This window comes from Phalaenopsis equestris, unplaced genomic scaffold, assembly GCF_001263595.1.
Source record: "Phalaenopsis equestris unplaced genomic scaffold, ASM126359v1 Scaffold000745, whole genome shotgun sequence".
NCBI classification, from domain to species: domain Eukaryota; kingdom Viridiplantae; phylum Streptophyta; class Magnoliopsida; order Asparagales; family Orchidaceae; genus Phalaenopsis; species Phalaenopsis equestris.
The window spans coordinates 543,885-556,330 of record NW_018165185.1 but is presented as its reverse complement, the minus strand read 5'-3'; the positions used below and the strand labels follow the sequence as shown (position 1 = coordinate 556,330).

The 12,446-nt window shown below is 35.7% G+C and overlaps 1 protein-coding gene across 2 annotated transcripts in view; it reads left to right on the top strand.

Moving 5' to 3' along the window:
• Positions 1-2,041: 2,041 nt before the first annotated feature.
• Positions 2,042-12,446, top strand: part of LOC110030627 (anthranilate phosphoribosyltransferase) — a 36,460-nt gene continuing 26,055 nt past the window's right edge. For both annotated transcript variants that reach the window (XM_020733431.1, XM_020733430.1), the window contains exons 1-3: positions 2,042-2,606; positions 7,819-8,286; positions 8,374-8,531. In XM_020733431.1, the coding sequence (XP_020589090.1) occupies positions 2,213-2,606; positions 7,819-8,286; positions 8,374-8,531 (1,020 nt within the window). In that variant the 5' untranslated portion in view covers positions 2,042-2,212. The remainder of the gene's footprint in view (positions 2,607-7,818; positions 8,287-8,373; positions 8,532-12,446) is intronic.

Genomic DNA, 12,446 nt, shown 5'->3' with positions numbered 1-12,446 from the left:
AATAATTGGTATCAGAGATTTTTTTGGATCTGAGGAAGAATGATGGCTGCAGATGAAGTGAATGTTTCATGGATCGAGAAATTTGATGGCATATATTTTGGTTATTGGAGGATGCAGATAGAGGACTATCTCTATGGTAAGCAACTTCGTTTTTCATTATTGGGAAAAAGACCTGAAATGATAGATGAGGCTGAATGGAATTTGTTGGATCGACAAGTTACGGGGGTTATTCGATTGACCCTATCGAGGTCCCCTATCGAGGTCCGTTGGTCCGTTGCATACAAGGAAATGACGACTGCAGATCTCATGTAAGCCTTATTAAGTATGTATGAAAAGCCATCGTCGAATAACAAGATGTACTTGATTAAGAAATTATTCAATTTGAAGATGACAGAAAATGTTTCTTTTGCTCAACACCTGAATGATTTCAATACTATCATAAATCAATTATCGTCTGTTGAAATTGATTTTGATGATGAGATACGTGCGTTGATATTGTTGGCATTGTTGTCAAATCGTTGAGAAGCCATGAGATGAGATTTATCAGTTTTACAGGTAAATCTAAACTGAAATGTGATGATATTCGTGATTTGATTTTGGCTGAGGAGGTGCGCAGAAAAGATTCTGGCGAGATCTCATGTTCGAGCTCGACACTGAATGTTGATTTCAGAGGAAGATCACATGACATAAACTCAAATAAATGGAGATCAAAATTAAAGTCTGGTCAGCAGACAATCTGTTGAAATTGTGGCAAGACTGGCTACATAAAGAAAAACTATAGGAATCTCAAAAATATGGAGAATGATTGCGCAAATGTGGTATCTGAAGAAGTACATGATGCACTATTGCTGGCAGTTCATAGTTCTGTTGACGATGAAAGTGAATAGGAGTGTGGGTCCAGGGCACCTATTCCTATTGTTCCACAACGAGATGGTAGAGAACCACAAAGCTATAAAGGAATCTCCCACTTTCTCCAACCTGCGGCCTTTGCGGGCTTCAACTTCTCTCATTCCCATAGTTGAATTTAAGGCAAAATGAAGGAAAGATAGTTTTAAGAACATGTAGGATTTAGAGATGTCATTTATGTTTATTGGCAGGTTCAAAAATGGGATTCAAGATTATGTTGGATTATAATTGTCTTTTTTGCTATTTGATAGGTTACCTTTATCAATGGTTTCGAGTAGGATCTGAGCGGAAGAAAGAGGGGGAGGGAGTTTTAGAGGCCTTTGTGTGTCACGATCTTATTGTTGTGGTGGGACCGAGGAGGAAGGATGAGGGTTTCAAAGGTATTTGTGGTGCGGTAGGAGTGGGGCAGAAGCAGTAGAAAAATGTGAGTTTCAAAGGTTTTTGTATGTCGCAATGCTATCACTGCCATCAAATCTTGTAACATTGTTAACGCATGAAAAAAAATTTTCTGTTCAGACTCTGGACGTAGTTCTACATGCGGACTCCAATAATATACCGACACGTTTGCTACATCGCGGAGATTATTTCGGTGTTATTAAAGTGGAACCACAGATGTTATTTTAGAGTTATTTCGGGGTTATTGAAGAGAAACCTATATATTTCACTTCAATAACACATAAATAACCCCGAAATAACCTTTGCGATTCCGCTTCAATAACCCCGAAATAACACCGTGAATGTTTTTTCAGGGTTATTGAAATGAAATATATGAGTTTCTCTTCAATAACCCCGAAATAACCAGAAATAACTCCGAAATAATCTCTACGGTGTTATTTCAAGGTTATTGAAGTATAACCACATAGGTTATTACGGGGTTATTGCGGGGTCTCCGGTTTCACTTTAATATTTTTTTAAGTCAGCTCAATATAGCACATATAAGGAAATATTACCGGGAGTCCATACATTCGGTGTATGGAAGGAAAATTTTTCCATATGTGCTTAGGATATAAATATTGAAGTTTGGGCGTGAGATATGAAATTATAATAGTTTTGAGTACTATTATGTGAATTCCCTGCAATATTTCATGCTTAGGGAATATGCCAATATATAAAATACTTTTAAGCTTCCCCAAAATGGACCTCAAATTCGAAACGCAAACAACTTCCATTGCTGCGTTCTGCAACGCAAACAAACTCCGCTTTGACAATCTCTTTTCCTGCTTGCCTGCTCGTCGTTATCGACTTCTGTGGTGAGGAGAAGCATACCAAATGATTAGCAAGGTTTAAAGGCTACTCCACTTCACCAATGAGCTCACTTCCCACTCCAAACCCTATCCCTAAACCCAATACTTCCCGGACATACGTCAAAGGTTCTTGTCTGTCGGAATCGCAATGTTGGCTATGTTTCTTACCCAGGCAACGGAAGCCGGTTACCCTCTCGATTGGGATCACCTGCCGGCGGAGCTTATCCGTCTTCGATGTAAGATCGTCTCTCGAGCCGACGGATGTGGTTGAGGAGAAGTTTATGGAGCGGGGCAGCCAGAATCTGGTGATCTCATCGATGTACCGTTGCTCAAAGATCCCGCGGCCAAATCAGATAGTACTTGAAGCTCAGGCTAAGGTTTGCACAGGTCCAGAGCAGACCAGGCCACTGACCGAGGAGCAGGCCATGAAGGTCTTTGAGACCATTCTTAAATCAGGTTAACCTCTAATCGATCTTTTTTTCTTTTTTTATTAAATTTATCTACTGGAGTGCATCAAAGTACACATCGCCTTTGTTTATAGTAACTTAAAATATGTATGATTGGTCTGTGTTTTTATCGACCTGTGCATACTTGATTAAGTCTATTTGGCTAAGTAGATTGAGACGTCTAACGATACCTTCCGGAAGGACCTACCTTTGACAGGTGTTGAATTTAGGCGAGCTCACACAAGCCGCCACCACAATGTCCTGTCCTCTGCGATGGTTCTCTATGATCCCTAGCCTATATCTCTGAGATAGACGCACTTCTATAAATTGTGGTTCGAGGCTGCAAGTGAGGCTTCTATATTTCCTTATCTTTTCTTGCGGGAATTGAGCTCATATTTTGGATTTTGACACTATTTCTAGCCTAGAATGGATTCATTTTCTTTCTTTATTTCATGTAATCTTGTGATGCGTACTTTTGAGCTAGGGGTTGCCCTATACATGCCAATTTATTAAGGGATTGATAGAAACTCCATTTTCCAGATTCAGTATTCTTTTCTTGAACCTAATCTTTCTATTTTGGTTTTGTAATCTTAGTAGACACGAGCAAGTTCAAGTAATTTCCATTGGATATATCTGTTTTTGACATCTTTAGTGCAATAAGTGTGGAGATGGTTTGATCAAGAAGGTGAGATGTTGGTGATCGACAACTTGGAGCACATATGTTAGAGCTCGAGACAATATGACTACGCTACTTTTGGCAAAGCTATTTTGGATGTGATTATTTGATGCCAGTTAGTTCATGCTTAACCTTGTCATCATCTATGTGCAAAGTCAGTGTGTTCATTAATAGATTTCAGATGCATTCTTAACACCCTCTTTTTGCTAACCCAATCGAATGAAATTTTCTATGTGGTTGAGAGTGCTGGGGAGACTCCTTATGAGTTCCCTGAGAGACAAGTTTTTAAACCGACTAGCACATTTGCTATAAGAATTGCATAGGAGTCACATCCTGCCAAGTTTAAGTTATTGGTCCTTGACTATTACAAGGGGCTCGACCATTGCATATGATTTGAGCTGAGTATTTCTCTTCAAGTGGTCATCGATGAATTAAAGTTCTATTTCATGCTTACAACTTAAAAGGAAGTGATCTTGATCTCATCCCTTCTAAAAATGAGGTAGGGCTCTGTTGAGATGCTCCGTCAACTCACTAATTATTGAGATATTTGATTTTTTAGCTTGGTTCCTTTGGTCATTATGGTAGCATTTCAGGTCTTTGTGAAGGGTTTATTTCATTATGCATTTTTGAATAAAAGATGTTGGCTGAATTTCTTAAGATTGCTAATGACCATATTAATGGAAAAGAATACAGTAGTCTCAGTCAAGAGGCTTATTGCTAGAAACAAGAGGATTGATTTCTTTATCCTCATTATAAGTGGATGATGGATGCGTATTGAATTCACTATTCCAATGAACTTGTCTGGTAGACGATGGCCCATTGCTAAGAGTTAATGACTTGGTTGATTAGACAGTAGGGTGTTTCATGATAATTTTTGTTAATGCAGTCTTTTGGCATCATCAACTAAAGGCGCATTTGACTTACCATTGATAAGTTTTAGCTCATCATGGTAGAACTTATGTTGTTATAATGTTATGTTTGAGTTGAAGAATATTGAAACAACTTTTTGAAGAAATATGGGTTTTGTCTTAAAAATTAAAATTGGCTGAAATGTGAAAGTTAATTTTGAATTGCTAATCATAGAAAGAACTCTTCAGCAACTTGTTGTCGATTTGCTAGAAAGTTTTTCTTTGTTGAGATAGTATATGAGGTTGATTCACTTCATCAACACAAGCAAATGAAAATTTTTAGAATTTATGATAGCCCAAGATTTAGGTTAATATCAGTAAAATATAGGCCATTTGACATGTAGTCTCCTCAACCAACTTTTGAATAACCATGGAGAAACAAACTTCTTAGACGACCAGACGAATTTCTATCTCTTACTCTAGTGATAATTGCTCATTTTTCTTCATATTGTTGGGGTGGGCTAGGCAATTTGAGTGGACCCTAGAATGTGACCTAGCTTCAACCAATTGACGAGAATCATTTATTTGAGCATTCCTATCATTATACAATCCCTTGCTGATTTTGTTGTTGCTTGATTGTTAAGGCCAATATTGTTGGCGAGATGTCTCGTGATGATTTGATATCATTGATGCATAGTGATATATCCTTATGAAATCAATGAATTGGGATTTGTATTGCATTGAAGAATCTAGTTGGTTTCCACTGCCATGTTATTATATGTTTGCTTCCCTCTTATCAACAATCAAGCAAAGTATTGGCTGCTTTTAGTTACTTTTGTGTTTTGCAGGAGACGAGTTGGTGCTTGATATCTCTTCTTCTTTTGTGATGTATAAAGCCCAAGCCAATAGAACCAATTTGCTGACTTCTCTCTAAGTTTAGCAATCACATTAGTATTACTATTATCAAATTGTATAAGTTGAATATTGAAGAGCTTGAGATGTTGCATGTTGAATTTTCACCAAGCTAGGTGGATCCCTTCATTCAATATATAATTAGTGATTGAACGTTAGAAGAAGTCAACAACACTAAAATATTCAAGATGAAGGCAACTCTATGCAATTGTTGACCATTTTCTTAGAAGGTACATGCCAACTTATATCTAATGTATGCCTAAGATAAAGCCATTATTCTTAAAATTTTAGATTTAGGAAAAAATGTAGTCTTTCTAGAGGAAGGGTGTTGTCTATACGAGTTATTGGATTTATTTATTTATTTTTGGCTTCTTCAAGAAATGACTATGAAAAGCTCTCAAGGAGTGCAACTGGCACCGGAAGTTCACACCTTTATGACCGCAACCTTCCCACAAATTACAGTCAATTTATACTTTATGGTCATTTTCCATTAGGAAAATGGATCTTCTTGGTTCATATATCTGGCTAGTGGATGAATTGAATTTATGAAGTAGATTGAGGCTAGATGTTTGCCAAAATGACTTATGCGTGCAGAACTTGATCTTTTTGAGGGGTCATATATGGTCTCATCCATTCAAATATATTTTAAATGAAGGACAACAAAGTACAAGAAATGTCAGTCATTCTCAATTTGGGGAGCTCATCAATAATAAACCAATTACTTTCTGAAAGCTTGGGTTGAATTGGGAGGACCCTTTGTTGTGAAAGAAAAATTTAACTAATTTGCCTTCCAACTCAAAAGCTTTGCTAGAATAAAAGATACTAAGGACATGGAGTGGTAATGGCCTGATTAAATTTTACTATTAGAAGGGTAGACTCTATAGAAAAGATAAAAATTGTATTTTGTACAAATTATGAACAACACAAGTAGAATTCTAAACAAACTTTTTTTCTTAAATTTTTTTTGTTCTTGTTTGTAAGGAATTTGATTGCCCAAATCATTTGCATTTTCAAGGCCATCATGGCTAGAGCAAGATTCGTCCCAAGGAGCTCTCAAGATTCAGACAAGTAACACTTGTAGATTCTTAGGAGAATTAAGTCTTTGCCCTTTCTCTCTAGATCCTTGCAATCTTCTTCTTATGAATGAGAGTTACCTGAACCTTGTGCCGGGTTCACTGAGGGATTAAGAGTGTTTTCTCTTTCAATCTTGATGTTTTTGAGCTCAATCTTCCTCTATCGATTCTGTGATTCCAATAGACTTGAGGAAGGATTGACTACCTTTGAAAAAAAAGGAAAATAAGGATTGGCTAGTTTTCACCAGACGTAGCTGGTCTCAATTGTTGGTTTTCAATGTTTTTGTTAACTCAATTGAACTAGAAATCCGTTTCAAAACAAATTAAACTACAAGTGGTACTTGTTCCTCTAAGTGTTTGGAAAAACTAAACATTGTTATCACTGGATATAGAGGAAACAATAAAATATTTGGTTTTCTCTTGATGATGCATTAGGTTTTCATTTTATTGAATGATTTTAGATGTCATTTTGACCTTTTTCTATAGAAGTGAAGTTTTAATACATAATTACATGGTCATATCAACAAGCGTCGTTATCCCAAACTTTAAGTGTCATTTGACTAATGCGCATTTACAGTTCTTGTGTCAAGTTACCAATCCAGATTCATGTATTACATACCCTCAGTGATTGATTTAGTTAACTTAGTTAATAATGATGATTGCAAGCTGTTCTATATTAGGGAATTAGCCCAGTTAAATAAAGTAGGCCATGAAATTATGTTCTATTTTTGAAGCGATTCATACCACTAATGAATGACAATGAACCCATGTGATGAGTTGTACAATAATATCCATATTGGCAGTTATAATTCTAATTCGTTGTAGTTCATATGATTAAAGGTGGTGCATATGAGTGCGATTTTGCTTATTATTCTATTGATTCTTAATCACATCAATGTTATGCCAATGTAGCATTAAACGTGGTAGGATTAATAAAAGCAACTGCAAATAGTTAGGATAACTTTAATGATTATAATGATGATCACATATGAGAATTTCAGACTAATATGGGTCTTATCATGTGTAGTGCTTCATATCAAAACTTAGAAAGTGTTAATCACTCAGCTATTAAAATCGCTTAATACTGGGATTTTTACTAGCTTATTCCAACTTTAAGCGCTAAAAATTTGCCATGTGAGCTGCATATTGGTGTTAATTGATGCGAAAGAAACGACCCTTCTTTATTTTGATTTTGAAAATCTATGTTCTTATGAAACTAGCTTGCTTTATTCTTGTGTTAGTGCACACACTAAATAATTTATATTTTTTTTCCTATTCCTTTGTTATGTATCTCAAATTATAGGTAGCATAGGCTACATTATACTCTGCGCATGGACTTCAATTTTTTCCTTTCACAAATTGTAATGATGTTATTTATTGTGTATTTCTGAAAATTTTGTAAGATCCTCCGCAGTTTGAGCATTTTGGCATGTTATAAAGTGCTAAATGTGCCATAGGACCTTATGCATTACCCTCTATTTTCAAAGTACTCGACATCTTGGCTAAAAATTTTGAGCTTGATCCACAATCTTTTTGCCAATTTTCATTTCCATAAAATGTTTTTTCTCGAACTAACTTGTTAATGCCTCAAGTTTCATGATTGTGCAGTTTTTGTTTCTCCTTCATTCTCGGAACACTTGAATTTGGGGAGGCTTTCAAGTCTGTAATTTTTGTTAGATTTTTCTCATTGATTTTCTTATAATGCTATTTAAGCTAGAGGCGAGCTAAAAGATGATGAAGTTTCGAAAGCACAACTTGGTGCATTTTTTGCTGCAATGACAATACGAGCAAATACATTTCCAGAAGCTACCCAATGGAGTGATGGAGAAAGACATGCCATGAATCAATATTGGCCACATCTTGTTAGGGTTCTTCCTCCAGATGTTATCTTTATAGCCGATCCTGAAGGCACAATTATGGGTATGGGGAACTTTCCACGTTATGCTGGAAAAGGAGCAACAGAAATGAGATTGGTTGGTGCCCTTAGAGAAGTACTGGCAGGTGGTCATTTAGGTTTTGAAGAGGTAAAGGGTGTTCTGAAAGATGTTTTACCATTAAAGGGTAATGAGTTACAGAAGGTCAGTGAGTCGCTACTAGCTGCATTTCTAATTGGACAACGCATGAATCGTGAAACAGCTCGTGAGCTGAAAGCATATTGTCTTGCATTTGATGATGAGCTAGGTAATCTGTACTGATTTCTTATTTTACATGGTTAAAATTAAATTATCATATTCATTGATCTTTGTTTGTATGTTGACTATGCATTAGGGCCACCTCCCATAGCTGATGTTAGATCTTTGACTCACTATGGCGAGCCCTACGATGGAAACTCTCGTTTCTTCAAGAGTACTCTATTTGTTGCAGCAGTGAGAGCTTGCTATGGAGAGTCTTGTTTACTTCATGGAGCTGAATGGATGCCTCCAAAGGTCTGTTGAATGTAACCAATTTGCTATGCATTCCAATCAGTGCTTTTAGAAGTTGTAGGCATCCTTGTGACGATTTAGCTGCTGATTATTCAAGGCTCTATGTTTAGTACCCAAAAAATTTGAAAAAGGTAAAATATATAAGAAAGGTCTAAATTTTATACCCTTTTTTGGACATCACAAAAACGATAAATGCTATTTTTTTAAAATTTTATATTTTATTTTAATCATTTTGATGCATATGCGTGTGCTTGTAAATATTAATACAAAATTTATTTAATTTTAATTTTTATAAAATTAATTAACATGGGTTACTCAATAATACTATTCTATAGTTTTATTTTATTGTTTTCTAACGTAGGGGGTGTTTGGCTGCAAGAAGGATTTATCGTTAGTAGGATTTAGTAAATCCGAATTTGTTAAATCCACCCCCTTGCTGTATTTATTTAATCCAGATTTAACATGTATGAAAGGCAAAGTTCAGACCTTAAATCCAAGATTTCATAAATCCATGAAATTTGTGCTTTTTTGTCTTTGGCTGGATTTAATAAATCCTGGCCATAAATCCTATTAATAGGGAGCTACTAAACATTATATTTTTCTTGGCTTGTGTTTGTGCCCCGTAATGTATATTTTTCTGAAGGAATTTCCACTTTAAACTGCTTGCATTTGTGCTATTTTACTTGAATGATTTTAATTGGTCAAGTAGTTTTATGTTTATTTTAATTATTATATTTTGATACTCTAAGTATTATTCGACTTCCTCCCGTTTGTTTCCCGTAATCGTTTGACAAACCAAGAGTTTGAGGATAGACCAAAGTGAGGAAATGAAGGAATGAGAAGAGGAAAAAACTATGAAGCATGGACATGGGGCACAAACACAAGCACGGGGTCACGGACCCTACATGACATGATATGGGGACACGACACGTCATGTGCATGTTTTAATATTTAATTAATTATTAATATAAAATATTTATTTTTCATTATTCCTTATTAAAGCATCACAAAATAAAATATGCTAGAATAAAATTTAACTTTATAAATTCGTACTTTTAAACTTAGAAGAAAGACATTTCACTGTTTCCTACTCAAGAAATCCAAATAAAAAAATTCCATAGGTAAATTTGCCTAAATCTCAATAAGTGTTTTTAGTAGATTCTATTTATCGAAACTCTAAACTTTACAAATTTTAAATCTTTAACTCCAAATCGAATCTCCAATCTTCATTCTTCAATTCAATCAATATTTAACTCCAATTTTCCAATATCTAAAATTCAAATACGAATCCCGAATTTTTTGAAGTGATACTCTTCTTGGACTTGATTGATTGTTTTAATCAACACCAATATGTGTGTTGTGCTCTGCACGATTCACCACACGTATTAGGGGTTCATTTGTTGACATTATTTTTTGTCACAATTCTTCTCCTAACAACTCTAATTAGATCTAGACTCATTTCGAGTGTTCTTAGGTGGTTGATCGTGACCTAGCAATTGACTATGATTGGCTTAGGTGTGCTTAGACTTGGATCAAATTAAAAATTAAAATATTTTTAAAATTAATGCAAATTTAATCATAATTCATTTAAACCCAAATTCAAACTTAAAATTGAGCCAAGTTTAAAATTAATTTAAAATAGACCAAATTTTATGATGGTATCTCTGACTCGTCTTTGTGCTCAAAATTTTACTCCCCAAGCTGCATCAAATTCATTATGATGTTTGGAGAAACATGCAATGAGTTCGATAGCGATTTCCCGAAATTTTTACGTGGATTCGTGCAACATAAATTTTTCTGCATGAAATCTACTTCCACATGAATTTTTTCTTTTTGAAACTTCATTTTCTAAAATAGATCGCACGAGCATCTAGATCATCGAGATCATTCGAATGAGTCTCTTCACGTTCAAATCATATTCCATTTGGGGTGCGTCGAGGTAACGATAATTTGATAGATAATAATAATAATAATAATAATAATAATAATAGTAATAGTAAAAGTAACTAGTAATAGTAATATTAATAATAATAAAAATCACTAAATTATTAATATCAAAATAAAAATGAGATTAAAATCAAGTAACTTATTTTAAGATTTAAATTGAAAAACATATTAATATCTAAACCACAAAATATAACTCAAACCTAAAATTTAACTTAGGGTGTGTTTGGGGGAGGTTATTTACAGCGGTGGCGTTTTGAAAAACGCCACCGCTGTTTGAAAAAGACGTTTAGGGGGCGTTAAGCCGTTCGTAATTTTACATTACATGCGGATCGCGGGTCGATCCGCATTTCATTCGAGCAAAAGACAACCTCGCCCTCATCTCCTTTCGCATGGATCTCTCGACCCCCTCGCATTCTCCTCTGACTCCTCCTTGCACGGATTTCTCGCGATCCCTTTTCTCCCGCGACGAAAACCGAGATGGAAACGAAGGAATCGCTCGTTACAAAGACCACGAAACTCCCATCTTTCTCATCCTTCCGCACCGCTCCGACCAAGGTAAGTATCACGCACGCCCTACCTCCGCCCTACCTCCTCTTCGTTCCTCTTCATTCCTCTTCGTTAGACCCGAAATATCCTAATCAGGGCCTCAGAGCTCCTCTGCAATCTCTAGGGCAAAGCGAAACATTCTGCTCTTCTTTTCATCGAGCGGGAGCAACGCTCATAGCTTGTAGTGCTCGAAAGGATTCATGTCTGCCGCTAGGTAAACTTTTAACCCCTCAACTGACCTCCAATGTTTCTAGGGAATAGATTAGGAAAGACCGCAATAATTTTTCGTGCTTTGTTTCTAGTTCAAAGCTTTCCATCCAATAATCTAAAACATTGGAATTGATTTTGAAATGCCGCAATAGTTGTAGGTGCCTTGTTACAGTTCAAAGCTTTCCATCCAATGTTCTTGAGGCATTGGAATAGATTTTTAAATGCCGTACGATTCGCTGGTGCCTTGTTTCCTATTCAACGCTTTTTATCCAATTTTTATTTATCCAGAACAGGGACAAAATTGTCATTTATCCAGAATCAATTGTTTTTTAAACTAAAAAACCAAATACTCTGTCAACTTATCAGGATAAGCTGCTGATCAGTAGATTATCAGGATAATTGCTTATCTAGATAAGCTGAATTGGTTGCAGCTGCCCCAAATAGACCCTTAATCTAAAATGTATTCAACTAAATTAAAAATTAGAACTAAGTCTAATTACATCATACCACCTATTATTATATATTTAATATTTAACATCTACTCTCTATATGTATATGGAAGTTACCTGTTGGATTTGTAAATAAATGAGAATTGGATGGTATGCTTCTAAATTATCCCCACTAATTTCTGTTCTCTCCCACCTTCCTGCCAACTGAAATCTCTCGCATTTTCTCCTAAATGAGTCACTTCTCTATCTTCTTTGCGAAACTAAGCCCTCTCCCTCCTTTCCCATTTTCAAACTGTCATCTCACCCTTCCATCCATTCTACTCTTACCCGAGACCACTGGAAAAGCAACGACAAGATTACGGCATGCAGAGGCCTCTGAAATTCCCATCTTTCTCCTACCCGAAACCATTGAAGTAGGTAACGCCCTCATTTCTTCTCCTTCCTCTCACCCGCCTTCACACACTTAGCTTTACTAAATCCCCTAAATCCATCTTCCAACGGGATTAACTTAATCCTTTATTTAAGACAAACCAGAGGAAACAGGATTTAAATTTCTGTAGAACTTCCGGCGACCCGATATTCACATATATGCCATGCAATTCTCATGTATTAGGATGCCTAACACCTGAACATCTAAATTTACGTACATATCATTCAAGTCTTGTGTATTTTCATATTTAACACCTAAACTTCATATTACATACATGCTATTCCATTCTTATTTATTTATATTCTTAACACCTAAACATTCACCTTTATATATATA